This window comes from Glycine max, chromosome 10, assembly GCF_000004515.6.
Source record: "Glycine max cultivar Williams 82 chromosome 10, Glycine_max_v4.0, whole genome shotgun sequence".
NCBI lineage: Eukaryota > Viridiplantae > Streptophyta > Magnoliopsida > Fabales > Fabaceae > Glycine > Glycine max.
The window spans coordinates 12,110,601-12,124,878 of NC_038246.2; the positions used below are offsets into that span (position 1 = coordinate 12,110,601).

Sequence of the window (14,278 nt, forward strand, 5' to 3'; positions counted from 1 at the left end):
AGAGATTGATGAAAGTGGGATTATTTCCTGTGACAATAATGTCATCCACATAGACCAGCATGTAGACCACAGTAGTAGAGCCTGAATACACAAATGGAGGGATCACACTTACTGGATTTAAAATTGAAGGTAAGAAGAGTAGTTCTAAGTTTGTCAAACCAAGCTCTTGGGGCTTGCTTAAGTCCATAGATTACTTTGTTGAGCTTGCAAACAAGCTGTTTGTTGGAGTCCTCAAAGCTAGGGGTTGAGTCTTGTAGACTTCCTCCTGAACAATGCCATTGAGAAAGGCATCACTGACATCTAGCGACTGAAGTTTCCATTTGTGAGTGATAGCAAGTGTCAGAAAGATTTTTACAGTGACTGGTTTGATTACAGGTGAAAAGGTCTCATTGTAATCATAACCAAGCCTTTGTCAACAAGCCTGGCTTTATACTTGCTGACTGTCCCATCAGGGTTCTTTTTGACCCTAAACACCCATTTTCAACCAATGGGAGACCTTGAGGAAGGTATGTCTACAAGTGTCCAAGTGCCATTGTGAATAAGAGCATCATATTCTGCCTTCATAGCTGCATGTCAAGTAGGATTGTAAAGAGGGATGACTTAGTTGACTTGGGTTCAGCATGAGTGAGAAGCAAAGTTGGTTGGATCCTAGGTTTTACAATGCCAGCTTTTGCCCTTGTACACATGGAGTGAGTATTGTCAGGTCTGGCCAGCAAGGGAAGTGATTCTGCAGTGGGTGCTGAAGCAGATATCACAGGGGAGGATGAGGGAGCTGGTGCTGCAGTGGAAGAGACCTCTGGTTGAGAAGATGGTAAAGGACCAGCAGCTGCTGGTATAGGGATTTGTTCATTATTACTTAGATTAGATTGATGTTTCCACGTTCCAGTGCTCCGGGGACCCTTCTCTCCTTCTTTGAAGATCTGTTTTTGAATTTTCGGAAGCTTTTTCAGTGACCTTGCCGAAGAACACCATGCCGTCCACGTGCACAGCAAACTCAAAACACCACTGCACGGGGCCCCACGCAGGGCCCTATCGCGTGAAGTTCAGGAAATTGACGCGTGACACATCTCTGGCGAGCGTCATACTGGTCTCCATCATCACTGCAGGCCTTCATTGGCTGCCGTGGAACCATGTTTATCCGGCACAACCACATGACTCGAACCACCTTTAGTTTCTATTTGGTTGACCATATTTGTAACAAGCTCGATTTGTGACATTCATGCTTGAGCTTGAGGGGGAGTGTTAGAATTATATATGTAGATGATTGTGGAAATTAGACAGAATCATACGATTCTGATTGTACAGCTATAATTAGGATTTGCTATTATTTATTTCCTTTCTTAGTTGCAACAATCATAGGGATTTTGGTTCCTGATTTTTATGGAAGCAATTAATGATATACAAATTCAGCCTCATATGCAGGATATTAGGGTCTGGAAAGCTGATCCTAGTGGTATATATTCTACTAAGTCAGCCTACAGATTATTGATGACCAGCAATCAAATTCCAGAGGCTAACATCTTAAAGACTATTTGGAAGCTGAATATACCCCCAAGGGCTGCGATTTTCTCTTGGAGACTTATTTTAAATAGATTACCCACTAGAGGAAATCTCCTTAGAAGAAATGTGCTGATTCAGGATAATTCATTCCCTCTATGTGGGAATGCTCAAGAGGAGGTGGATCACTTGTTCTTCAATTGTAAATTGACCACAGGGCTTTGGTGGGAATCCATGAGATGGAACCAGATGTTTGGCCCCATTACACCTTCTCCAGCATCTCATTTTGCTCAATTTTGTGAGGGCTTTTTTGCAGGGCAAAACCAATCTCATCGATATGGATGGTGGGTAGCATTGACTAGCTCTATATGGCAGCATAGAAACCAATTGGTATTCGAGGGCAATCACTTTCAACCTTCTAAAGTGATGGATGATGCCTTATTCCTCATATGGTCTTGGTTACAGACCAGAGAGAAAAACTTTAGTATTTCTTTCAATCAATGGTCTTCTAACCTGGTGGAATATTTTAGTTAATATGGGCTGCGTATATTTATCCTATGTAGTGGGCTGGATATATTTATCCTATGTAGTGAGATTACTGTTGGGTAGTTATTTATGTTGGAAGGCGACACACTAAGTGTCTTGTATCCATGTACTTCAACAGTACCTCTGGTACTGCTATGATTCATATCAATAATATATATTTTTGCCTTCCAAAAAAAAAAAGTCTTGTAACCCTATTTATACACACCATAGTACCTTTTTTCAAATATAGAAAAATACAGTTCATTTTTCTATAATATATTATTCTCTTAATTATCATTAGAGAACAATTAGGGATTTGTTCATTATTACTTAGATTAGATTGAGTCTATGTAATTAATGTAGATCCTATTTGCTCATTATAAATAAAGGATTAGTGGGTCATCCAAGACACACAACATTACACAATAAGCAGAATAAAGGAGAATGAAATAAAACCAGATTTGAAAAGGGAGAATAAAATAAAACCAGATTTGAATAATCTGATCTCAATCTTAACTACTTAAATCTTCTAGAATAAAGGAGAATAAAATAAAACCAGATTTGAATAATCTGATCTCAATCTTAACTACTTAAATCTTCTGTAATCGTTATTTTAGGATAAAAGCACATACTATCAACAATACGATAATGAACTGCACACTGGCTTGTTTTGGATTGTTGCTGATAAGACCTTTTTAAGTTTTAAAGCTTCATCTCTACCATGTATTTACCATCTGAGGTATTTCATTATTCTTGCTTCTAGGAACACTGTTGACGGTGATCCTCGTTGGTGCTGTACATACCTTCTTGATCCATCTGATCCTTTATTTGTTGAAATAGGGGAGGCTTTTATAAGGAAGCAAATCAAAGGTGTGCTTGATTTCTCTTTTTTTTCCTTCCCTTTTTTAAATGATGTATATAAGTGGAGGGACAATTTTCACCTTACAAGTTGGTTTGATATGGTTGAGTTAGACCCAAACTCATATTTTAAGATGGTATCAGTGCCTATTCTAGTTTCATTGTGGACCACCTGCATTTGCCACGCTCCAAGCTGGAAGCCTTGGATGTGAGGGGGAGTGTTGGAAAGCTGCCTTAATTGAGATCCCCCTTAGTTGCAGCCTCTTTAGGAGCTGCCTTGCGGTCCTCTATTGGGTTGCCTTAATTGCAACGTCAAGAGTGGTGGTTTAGTCCTACATCAACTAGAGATATGACCAAGTTAAAGTATATAAGTGGGAGGCAACCCTCACCTTAAAAGCCGGTTTTGTAGGGTTAACTTAGGTCTAAACCCCACATTCTAAGATATGGTATTAGAGCCTATCCTAGAGCCACTGCTGGGCCACCTGAATTTGCCACGCTCTAGGCTAGAAGTCCTAGGTATGAGGAGGAGTGTTGGAAAGTCATAGTAATTGTGACCCCCCTTAGTTGTGGTCTCTTTAGGGGCCATATCACTACCACTCTTGAGGCAGCTGCAATTAAGGCAACTTCGAAGAAGTCGCAACTACAGTGGGTTAGGGGAGACAGCAATTAAGGCGGCTTTCCAATACTTGTTCATGTGGATATTAATGGGCACCACATTGCTGGGATTGCTGAGCATGGTGAGCCTTTGGTTCATGTTGACCAGAGAAAGGAGAGACAGGAATGGAAGGGGCAGTCATTGAATTGTGTTGAAACCTGTTAAGGGGAAAGGGAGGAGTCTAACACAATTCATAGGTGGCTATGGGAAGCATGAGGTGTGAGTATGGTGGAGGGAGGGATGAAGGGGGAGTATTGAATATGTAGATGGATTTCTCAGAGGCTTAGATCTTGAGGCAGAGTATAGGTTCTCTGTGTTTTTCTTTTGTTTTGTGTCTTACCTCTGCTACTCTCTACTTCCATTACTATAATGACTTAATTAGAGCATTGCTCTATACTGTTTCCTATTATACCAGAGTGAATACTTGGATCTATCACTTTCTTTTATTTTTAAGGTGAATACTTGAGTGATGATTATAATCTTCTGTGCTTTTTCCCCCTTTTCCCCTTCACACTATCTACCTCAATTGTGACTTTTTTTTTAAATTTTTTTACAGAATATGGGGATGTAACGGACATTTACAACTGGTAGACTCACTTATGCTCCACACTTTACATTATTTATTTTCTCTTGGACAATTTGGTTGCAATGTTGTAACTGGACTGGAGTGTTTTTTTTTTAATATCTTTGTTCCTGACATACAGAGTATATTTTTTTACTTCAGTGACACGTTCAATGAAAACTCCCCACCTACCAATGATCCAGAATATATATCAAATCTTGGAGCTGCAGTATATAAAGGGATTTCCAAAGGTGACAAGGATGCTGTCTGGTTAATGCAAGTATGTTTCAGTTGACTTGGGATCTTCTGGTTTCCTTTTTGATTCCTTGTATACCATGTGTTCTCTAATTCAAATTTTATAAGAATCTCAATTCCAGAAACAGCTGCTCTAAAGTGTGCCTATAAAGTATAAAGTACACAAGGACATCTATCTTTTAATTTTGTAGGTTAAAAGATCATATTGTACTTTAAATTGAACCAAGGAGGGTGGATACACTCTTTCTTTGTACACTTTATAAACAGGCTCAATTTAGAGGAGCCTTATTCCTCAACTCCCAAAGATAGAGAGATAGACTAGTTTGATGCCTCCATTATCTTCAGGAGTACCTTTCTTATATTCTCCTGTTCCAGATATCTTACAATAAATATTATTTGTTATTTTTATGTAAATTTCTTGTAGGTTTTTCTTGACATTTTTTATCGAATCATTTTCATTTTATAAGATCCCAACTTGGAAAATCATGGACAAAACTATAAGAGGATAAATAAATACATCATAGGTACTAGGCAATCATGGCCGAAACCGATGATTGAGCAGGTGAAGACACTGGTTCAAGGTTCAATGGTCTAACCTAGTTGAAACGATTTCTATTTTTAATGTTATATAATATTTTTAATACTAGGTTAAGCATATAAAAGCACTTGGACCAAGCCTGTATATATACTAAAACCCTTTTATTCTAAATAGCTCTAACATAAACGACTAACAAACTCATAACCATGCTGTATTCAAACACACGGTTTCAGTCTAAATATGCCTTTGTTCTTTCTCTTCAACAGATCTTATGTAATCAATAGTGATTCTATTTGCTTATTATTAATAAAGACTTAAGTGTTGTCATCCAATGCATACAACATACAACACATTACAGTAAATCCTTTCAACAGTAATATATATATATATATATATATATGGGAGGAGATCCATTTATGCCAAGAGAACTATTTTAGAGTTGCCTCTCATCCTTACCATTTATTTTCTTAAGATCTAATGGTTGTAATAAGTAACTAATTTTAACCATTAAATCTCAAGAAAATGAATGGTGAGGATGATGAGTTACTCTTGGAGTAAGTGGATCCCTCCTCTCTCTCTATATATAATGCAAAGAACATAAATACTCTCCGTACCCTAATCACAGGCATGATACACTTAATTTTCAACACAATCAAATGATTGAATCTCTTTTCGTTTCTTCTGCTGTGGATGTTTTTATGCTGTACTGTTGAAGTTGCTTTAAATAGCTGAAGAGTTACAATTATCCTCTTTTTCCATTTCTTTTCATGAATATTTTGGTGCCTTTATACAGTGACTTGTAGCTGACAAATATATAAATGAATTTGCAGGGCTGGCTCTTCTACTCTGACTCATCATTTTGGAAGCCACCTCAAATGAAAGTATGGAATTCAGAAACTGACCAGATATCTTTTGTTTTCTTGAGTAGATGGGCCCTACAAAGCTTAATCCACTTTACATGTCATATATGCAATTCATTTGTGCAGCCCACAAATGGTCGAAATATCATTTCCTGATTAACAGAATTGTAACAGAATGTAATAAAAGATATTTTGAGAGAGAAAAACTTCAGAAATGAGAAGTGAAAATATCATTTGGCACTGAACTTTGTGTTACAACTTGATATATAGGCCGAGATAGTTAGTTATGACAGCTGCCAATAACTAACCTACTAACTAACCTAATTAACACACTTAGCTGAGAATGCAGTTGAATACTGCTACTCTCTGTACAATACTCTAATACCCCCCTCAAACTCAAGGTGGGTGAGACTTTGAGGAAGTCTCAAGCACATTGAGTTTGGCTCTTAGAAACATGAATCTGTTTGGCAAGAGTGGCCTGGTGAGTGCATCTGCCCACTGATCAAGAGCAGGGATATGATGAACAACTAGCTGCCTTGTCAAAACTTTTTTCCTAGCAAAGAAGACATCAATTTTCATATGCTTGGTTTGTGAATGAAGGACTGGATTATGAGCTATAGCCACTGCATTTTGATTTTCATAGAAGACAATAGGGGTGCTGAAGGAAACTTTCAATTCAGTCAAGAGGGTCTGAATGCAAGATATCTCTGCAGCAGTCTGGGATAAACTTCGATATTCTGCCTCTATACTGGACCTTGCAACAACTTGCTGCTTGTGGGACCACCATGATATGAGACTAGGACGAAAGTAGATAGCTACCCCAGAAGTAGACCTTCTGTCATCAATATCAGATGCCCAATCTGCATCACAGAGGGCTCCAAGAGTGTATGGTTGCCCCAAAACAGCAGGTTTAAGGTGAAGACCATGCTGCTCTGTACCCTTCAATTATCTTAGGATTCTTTTCACTGCAATCCAGTGAGAATCTAAAGGGTTGACCATAAGTTTGCAGACTTTGTTTACTGTGTAGCTTATCTCAGGCCTAGTGATAGTCAAATACTGTAAAGCACCCACAACAGATTTGTATAAAGTAGGGTCAGAAAAGAGATCTGAGCCTGTTTTAGTGAGCTTGCAGCTGGAAGCCATAGGTGAAGAAATAGGCTGAGCCTCTGCCATATTTATTTTCTGCAACAAATCTCGGATATATTTACTCTGAGTGAGGAGTAATGACTTGTCAGGAAGTGTCTTAACATCAATTCCCAGAAAGTAGTCTAGCAGACCAAGTTGTTTTAAGAGAAAATTTAGAATTAAGCTGAGATTTTAGGTGCTAAATCAGCTTAGTGGAACTGCCAGTAAGGGTGATATCATCCACATAGACTAGAACATACACTGTGAGATGCGGTCTTGTACACAAAAAAGAGAGGGGCACACTTACTAGCAACAAAACCAAAGTGAATTGGAGTAGATTGCAGCCTCTCAAACCACTGTCTTGGGGCTTGTTTAAGCCCATACAAAGCTTTATTCAGCTTGCAGACCATAGAGGAATTTGATTGGTGGAAACCAGGGGTTTGAGACATGTAGACAATCTCCTTTATTCATCTTTGGAGATGTAGATTCTGCCATCTGCTGCAAGACACTTATAGCCTTTATGAGAAAGTGAGTAACCTTCCTGAGATCTTGGTTGTAGCTTGTGCTGATTATAGGGTCTGAGGAGGGGAAAGCAAGCACAACAAAAAATCTTGAGAAATTTGTAATCTGGGAGTCTTTTGTACAGCCTTTGGAAAGGTACTTCATTCTGAATAGCTGTTGAAGGAAGCCTCTTGATTAAGTAAACACTGGAAATGACAGCATGATCCCAATATTCCAAGGTCTAAGCTTGAGATAACATAGTCAAGGCTGTTTCCACTATATGTCCGTGCTTCCTTTCTACCACACCATTTTGGTGGTGTGTATGAGGGCATATGAGTCTATGAATAATACCAAGCTCTGCAAGATACTTAGTAAAAGGTCTGTATTCCCCTCCCCAATCAGACTAGACAGCTTTAATAGGCAAATTAAATTGAGTTTTCACCATAGTTTGAAACTGTTTAAAGATAGGTAGTGTCTCTGATTTATTTTTCAACAAGTACAACCAAGTGAAACAAGTGTGAGCATCAACAGAAGTTACATAGTATTTATAAACAGTGTAAATGAGTTCAAAAGGAGTTGAATACACAGTAAGAGAGGGAGAGGAGGGAAGTTATGAGATTTGCCAATGCAACAATGGGAACAAAAGTCAGAACTTGTTTTATTGATAAGAGGTAGATTACAAAGTTTGAATACAAGTTTCATAACATCAGCATTAGGATGACCTAATCTGGAATGCCAAGTGGCAAAAGAAACAGTACTATAGAAACTGTATTTACAGCAGAGACATTATTGATTCTGTTTACAGAAGGTGAAACAGAGTCGGAAGAAGATGCTCTTGACATGGTATTGACAGTGAAAGAAGACTGAAGTTGCTGTTTAGTTAATTGAAGCAAAGCTGGGAATTGGTAAAGGCCATCTTAACCAACCAATCCCTTAAGAAGAACTTCCTTAGAGACCTGAGATTTAACAAACAAAATTCAGGATGAAACTCAAAAAACACAGAATTATCTTTTTGCAAAATTGACTCACTCATCAAATTTTTGGTTATGGAAGGGACTGTAAGTGTATATGAGTAACTAACTCAGTTGAGTTTACTACTGTAGTTAATTAACAGTTAGCTTTAGTTACTTTTCAGTTACAACTAATTCTCAACTGAATCTCAACAGTATAAGTACTGTTCTTGTAAGAGATCTCAGTGGCTTTTGCATATTCTAAAATGAGATATACAAATCTCTTTTTCTCTCTCTAGAGTTTCTACAGGGACAAACAAAAGATTATTATAAATAAGAGGAAATTTAGGATTAAAAGGAGACTGGAAAGATGATTCACCTGAGGAATTGATGCTCAATCCCTGACCATTACCAATGGTGATTTGGTCTAGTCCTTCAAAGGGTGTAGTCTGGTGAATATTTTGAGGGAGATTTGTGACATGATGGGAAGCAGGTGGGTGGGTTTGTGAATGGGCTTGTGGAGCAGGTGCTTGAGGGTGATTGTAATGAGGCTGGCTAGGGTACTGGTTATGATACTGGTTAGGGTACTGATTGGGATAATGGCTAGGAGGGGGTAACATCTGATATTGAGACTGGTTAGGGTACTGATTGGGGTACTGGTGAGGGTATTAGGGTAGTGATTTGGCTGAATTGGATAGTTCATGGGTTGTGTAGGGACATAATTGTCATTATGTCTGTAGTAACAATAAGAGGCATCATGATTGTATTTGTAACGACCTCTACCTCCTTGGCCATCACCATTTCTATAGCCGTGACCACCACCACGGCCACCACGAGAAAAATTTCGTCCACCACCACGATCATTGTTGAGAAAGCGATTACTCCCATTATAGGAATATGTTGAATCACTGCTCTAAGTAACACTATTCTGAGCCTGAGCAACATTTGCTTGTGGGTCTGGAGTACCAGTGGTGTTAGGAAACATTTACTGAGAGGAATTGGGGGTATAATTAGGTTTAACAGCTTCTGTGAGATTGATAGAAGCAAGCAATTGCTTGCGAGTCTTATCAATACGTCACGGAGCGTTAGAAGGAAAGAGGGCTAGTAGATGGAAATGGTGGTGGCTTGCGCTGACTTGGACCATTTGGAAGCAAAGAAATGACATCATATTCTCCAATGGGACATTCAACGCTAACAGATTATTAGATGATGCACTTTTTTTGTTATGGACATGGCTCACACACTTGGAGAAGGATTTCAATATACATTTCAATCAATGGTCCTCCAATATCAGAGCAGGATTTTCTAATAGTATAGGATAGCATCCTAAGGCAAACTTTGTATTATCTCTTTTCCTCAGCTTTGGTTCACTTATTGTATAGGGACCAATCCTGAGGTGACTATTGTATTTTCAGTACCTCTGGTACTCTATTAATATATTAGTATTTTTGCTGATCAAAAAAAAAAAAATACGTGTTTCATGAGGGAGAAGGAGAGTCTCTACGTCATCAATGGTAAGAGCCTCAAACCTGCAACTAATAAGAGTAGCCAGCGACTCAAATTCATTAGTAAGCCATCAAGAACTATATCAACATGCTCACTGACTGGAACTACTTCTCCAATAGGCGACAGAGAATTGATCTAGGTCTGAACTTGTTGAACATGTATCAGCAGTTGCCTATTAGTTTGTTATTTTCTACTAATTGTTTGACCAAGTCTTTAGAATTAGTTATTTTATTTTCTGTTACTTAGTAGCTGTTATGTTAGTGGTTTGTTATTGTTTAGGAAGTCAGTTATTGTTGTTTCTTTCAGTTACTACAAATCTGTATTTAAACAGATGATCATTCAATAAAAAAATGTGCATTCATCTCCCTTTATTTTGTGAGTTATGCTTATTTTACAACAAAACTTGAAGAAGGTATTCAGAACTTGAGCGATTGTCAAGATAAATATTTCAAAGATCGCCGCAAAGCTGTTTCTTCTTTCCACGAATGATAGACTGAAAATGTGAATGAAGCTTGTCCCAGAGATGCGCGAAAGCAAGAGCTAATCCTGTTGTTCTCAAAGCAGAAACTCAGGTGAAGTTTTTCCAGCATCACGATCGGCAAGCGTCGCATAGCGCAGTGGAATCTGTGGATTGGTGAGAAGATAATGAAGACGATGTCTTTTAATCGCAGGTTCAACCTGTTGACACCGTAACAGATAATTGGACTTCTTGAGTTTCTCCAATATCGAATGTGAAAAATCCTTTGTAGTTGCGGTGGAAGATGCGACGGCGACTGGTGTTTCTGCGGAAATTGGTGTCAGAATTTCTTCAGAAGCAGAAGCCATGAAGAGGAATAAATGGGGATCGAAAAACTAGCTCAATGATACCATAAAGGAAACAGAGAGAGAAAAAGGAAAGATGCACTGAGGTGAAAAGTTGTTACTATTCAACCCAAACAGAAAACAGTTTACACTTTGGTTTATATAGTGGGTACAGTAGGGTAACTGCCAACTAACTAGAGTTAGTTAGTGACAGCTGTTACACAACTGTCCTAACTACTAAACTAACTATTACTAACTGAAAAATAACAGTAGTTAGGCTAAGAAAGAAAAATAACAAGTACACAGTAAGAATACTCCTATAATAAGAAAACCTTCAAGATGATGACTTCAGATAACAGGTTCAACATGTTGAATCCAGAGAAGATTATTCTTCGCATGCAGCTTCTGAGAGATAGAGTGTGTGAAGGTCTTTGAAGTGCTTGCCGGCAGAGGAGGCGGTGGAGGAGGAGGGGAGGAAGGAGGAGAATTAGGAATTGATGTGGAAGCCATGAACAAAAGCTAGGTTTTTGACCTAAGCTCTGATACCATAATAGAGGTTGAGGGAATTTGAGAGAAGAGACGAGTTGCAATTGAGAAAGAAGATATTATTCAACCCAATCTGTAATGTAGTTACAAGACTATTTATATATGATGAGATCATGGATTCTGACGAAGAAGTGCTAGAGAAGTCCATTTCTCCAATTGGCCCAATAACACGCGTAAGAACAAAAACAATGGAGTCCTTAGTTTCTTTGAAGGAGAAAACAATAATGGGTTGGGTTACATTGCTAAGTTATGAATAAATGTAAAGAAAAAGGTGCTGAAGTGTCCATACTTGGGCCCATTGGCCCAATAGCTATTTTGGGCTGGAATTGAAGCATTTTGGAAGAAGACCAAAGGACAAATCTGATGGGGTGCATGGAGCACTTTTTTATCATTAATAAACATTATTAGAAACTAAACAGTATCATAAAAGAAGATTAGAGAGTTTGAGAGAGAGGAAAACTCAAGAATCAAGAAAGGAAAAATATATTTGGCCAGTGAATATTGTGTTACAAAGATATATATATATATATATGTATATATATAAAACAGTTACTGAAACTGTTTGTAGCTAACTTTGAACTAACTAGGAAGACTAACAAGCTTCCAAACTATCTTTTAACTAACTCCCTTTAACTAAGAGTGCAGTTGAATACTGCAACTCTTTTGTACATACTCTAATAAACGTGAAGCTTTAATAATTTTTAGCAGAGCACTTTGTTTTTATTGCCATTTAATGTATTTTGCTGTTTTACTAGCCCACTAAGTTTGCCCATTAACTCATTCAATCTATCATTGCTGGGTAAGTGGAAATGGAACCTGTTTCATAGCCAAGGAGAGCTGTGGGCTAGGGTACTAGAATCGAAGTATGTGGGTTGGAGGGGTTTAAGCGAAATAACTAGAGGGAAGGGTGAATCGGTATGGTGGAGGGATCTAAAGCTCGTGCTTAATCACTCGCATCATGGAGCGATAATGAAGAATACAACAGCATGGAGGGTTGGTTGTGGGGATAAGTTTAAATTTTGGGAGGACGTATGGATGGGGGGAGAGGAGTCGTTACTTGCAAGATTCCCTAGGTTGTATAGCATTTCTACTCAGCAACACCAAAGTATACAGCATATGGGGGTCTTCAAAGATGCAGGTTGGGAATGGAACTTTAGGTGGAGAAGACCACTGTTTGATAGCGAAGTACATTTGGGGGTGTCATTCTTATTAGATGTTGCACGCCACCCAATTCAGCCTCACAAAGGTGATCAGTGGGTGTGGAATGCAGACCCGAGTGGGCAATACATGGCCAAATTTGCCTATTATGTGTTTCGGGGGAAATAGCTGAACAACAACAAGATGGAGCATTTGAGGAGCTGTGGAAGATCAAGCTTCCATCTAAAATTGTTATATTTGCATGGAGACTAATCAGAGATAGACTACCAACTAGAGTAAACTTGCGGAGGCGACAAATTCAGCTTGGAGATTCAGGATGTCCATTCTGCGGAGTTAAGGAGGAGAGCGCAGGTCACCTATTCTTCTTGTGCAGCAAGATCATTCCAATATGGTGGGAATCTTTATCTTGGGTGAACTTGTTGGGTGCCTTCCCAAACCATCCAAGGCACCACTTTTTCCAACACATTTATGGAGTGACAGAGGGAATGACGTCTAGTAGATGGAAATGGTGGTGGATGGCACTGACATGGAACATTTGGAAGCACAAGAACACTATTATCTTCTCAAATGGCTCATACAATGCCAACGGAATCCTAGATGATGCAATTTTCTTACTATGGACGTGGCTCACAAATTTGGAGAAGGATTTTAATACTCACTATAATTACTGGTCTTCCAACATTAGAGCAGGGTTCCTAAATAGAATAGGATAGAATATTAGTGCAGATTTCTGTATAACCTAAATGATATTTCAGATTGGTTCAAAGAAAACTAATTGTCTTGGGACCAAATCTGGACTGCTATTTGTATTTTCAGTACCTCTGGTACTCAATTAATATATAATATTATATTTGCTGAAAAAGAAAAAGTCTGCCCACTACTTTAGTGGATATTTATGATTACTTAGTGAATCTTTTCTACAAAAGGCACCATGTACTCAGATTCCAAATCAATTGAGTGAAATTTATTCACATTGCTTATTACAATTGTTTCCAATTCTTATCTAAGTAAGTTTTTAACTTAGTGGCAAATTATCCGAATTCTTATCACTCTCAATTTCTTCTTTTCTAGAGTGTGGCGAATTCAACTGGGTTACTTTAGGTTGTGGCGTTTCTACTTATCAACCTAGAGTTGGCCAGATTCTACTCTTTTTCTTATTTCCATTTTCTGGGCGCATCAATATAGCTGAACTAACTGTCAACTAACCTAAGTTAGTTGGCACAACAGTCACATAGCTGTCATACACTAACACTCTAAACTACTAACTGAAACCAGACTAACTACTAGTGGTTAGTCTATCAGTTAACTATTAGAAGTAAAATATACACTGTGAGTAATGTGATACTCTTATAATTACAAATAAATAGAGGATATTCTGTTTATTCTAAATCAAAGGTTATGTTCCTATAAACCACTATTACTAATAGAATCAGAATATTATATTATTATTCTCTGTCAATAGAATTGATAGGCAGATTATTTGGCATTATTTGTGCAGATTTGTTGGTCCTTTTAAACCAGTATATCTTGCATGATTGTATCACTGTAATTGTGTAATTATATCCTTAATTAGTTACCCCAGCTGTAGGTTACCATTTATAGTTTTTTAGCAAACTTCAAGGCTAGAAATCAAATTGTATCATACTATTTAAATGAGAATTCTCCAAAGGAGAACACAGTTTTCACCCCAATTTCTGAGTTTGACATTTTCAACATTTTCTGCAGTTACTAAAGCATTTTGGCAAAATGATCATTGACTTCTAATTCCAATGTGGTGGTAGTATTAGGATCCCATTCTAGATACTCATGTAGCATACTCTGCATTATAAATCTTTGTTTTCCATATTCTGCCCTGTAGCAGTCTACATGGTAATGCTTTTTAATGCCAAATTGCCAATGCTGCTTCAAATTGATATTTTTTTACTATGCGTGATAATATTT

General features: G+C 38.0%; 1 protein-coding gene across 2 annotated transcripts in view; it reads left to right on the forward strand.

Moving 5' to 3' along the window:
- Positions 1 to 14,278, forward strand: part of LOC100805725 (alpha-N-acetylglucosaminidase) — a 41,595-nt gene that overhangs the window by 7,463 nt on the left and 19,854 nt on the right. For both annotated transcript variants that reach the window (XR_416302.4, XM_003535794.5), the window contains exons 8-11: positions 2,786 to 2,892; positions 4,092 to 4,122; positions 4,260 to 4,377; positions 5,721 to 5,771. Coding sequence is in view for 1 of the 2 variants with exons in the window: in XM_003535794.5 (XP_003535842.1) it covers positions 2,786 to 2,892; positions 4,092 to 4,122; positions 4,260 to 4,377; positions 5,721 to 5,771 (307 nt within the window). In the remaining variant the exon portion in view is untranslated. The remainder of the gene's footprint in view (positions 1 to 2,785; positions 2,893 to 4,091; positions 4,123 to 4,259; positions 4,378 to 5,720; positions 5,772 to 14,278) is intronic.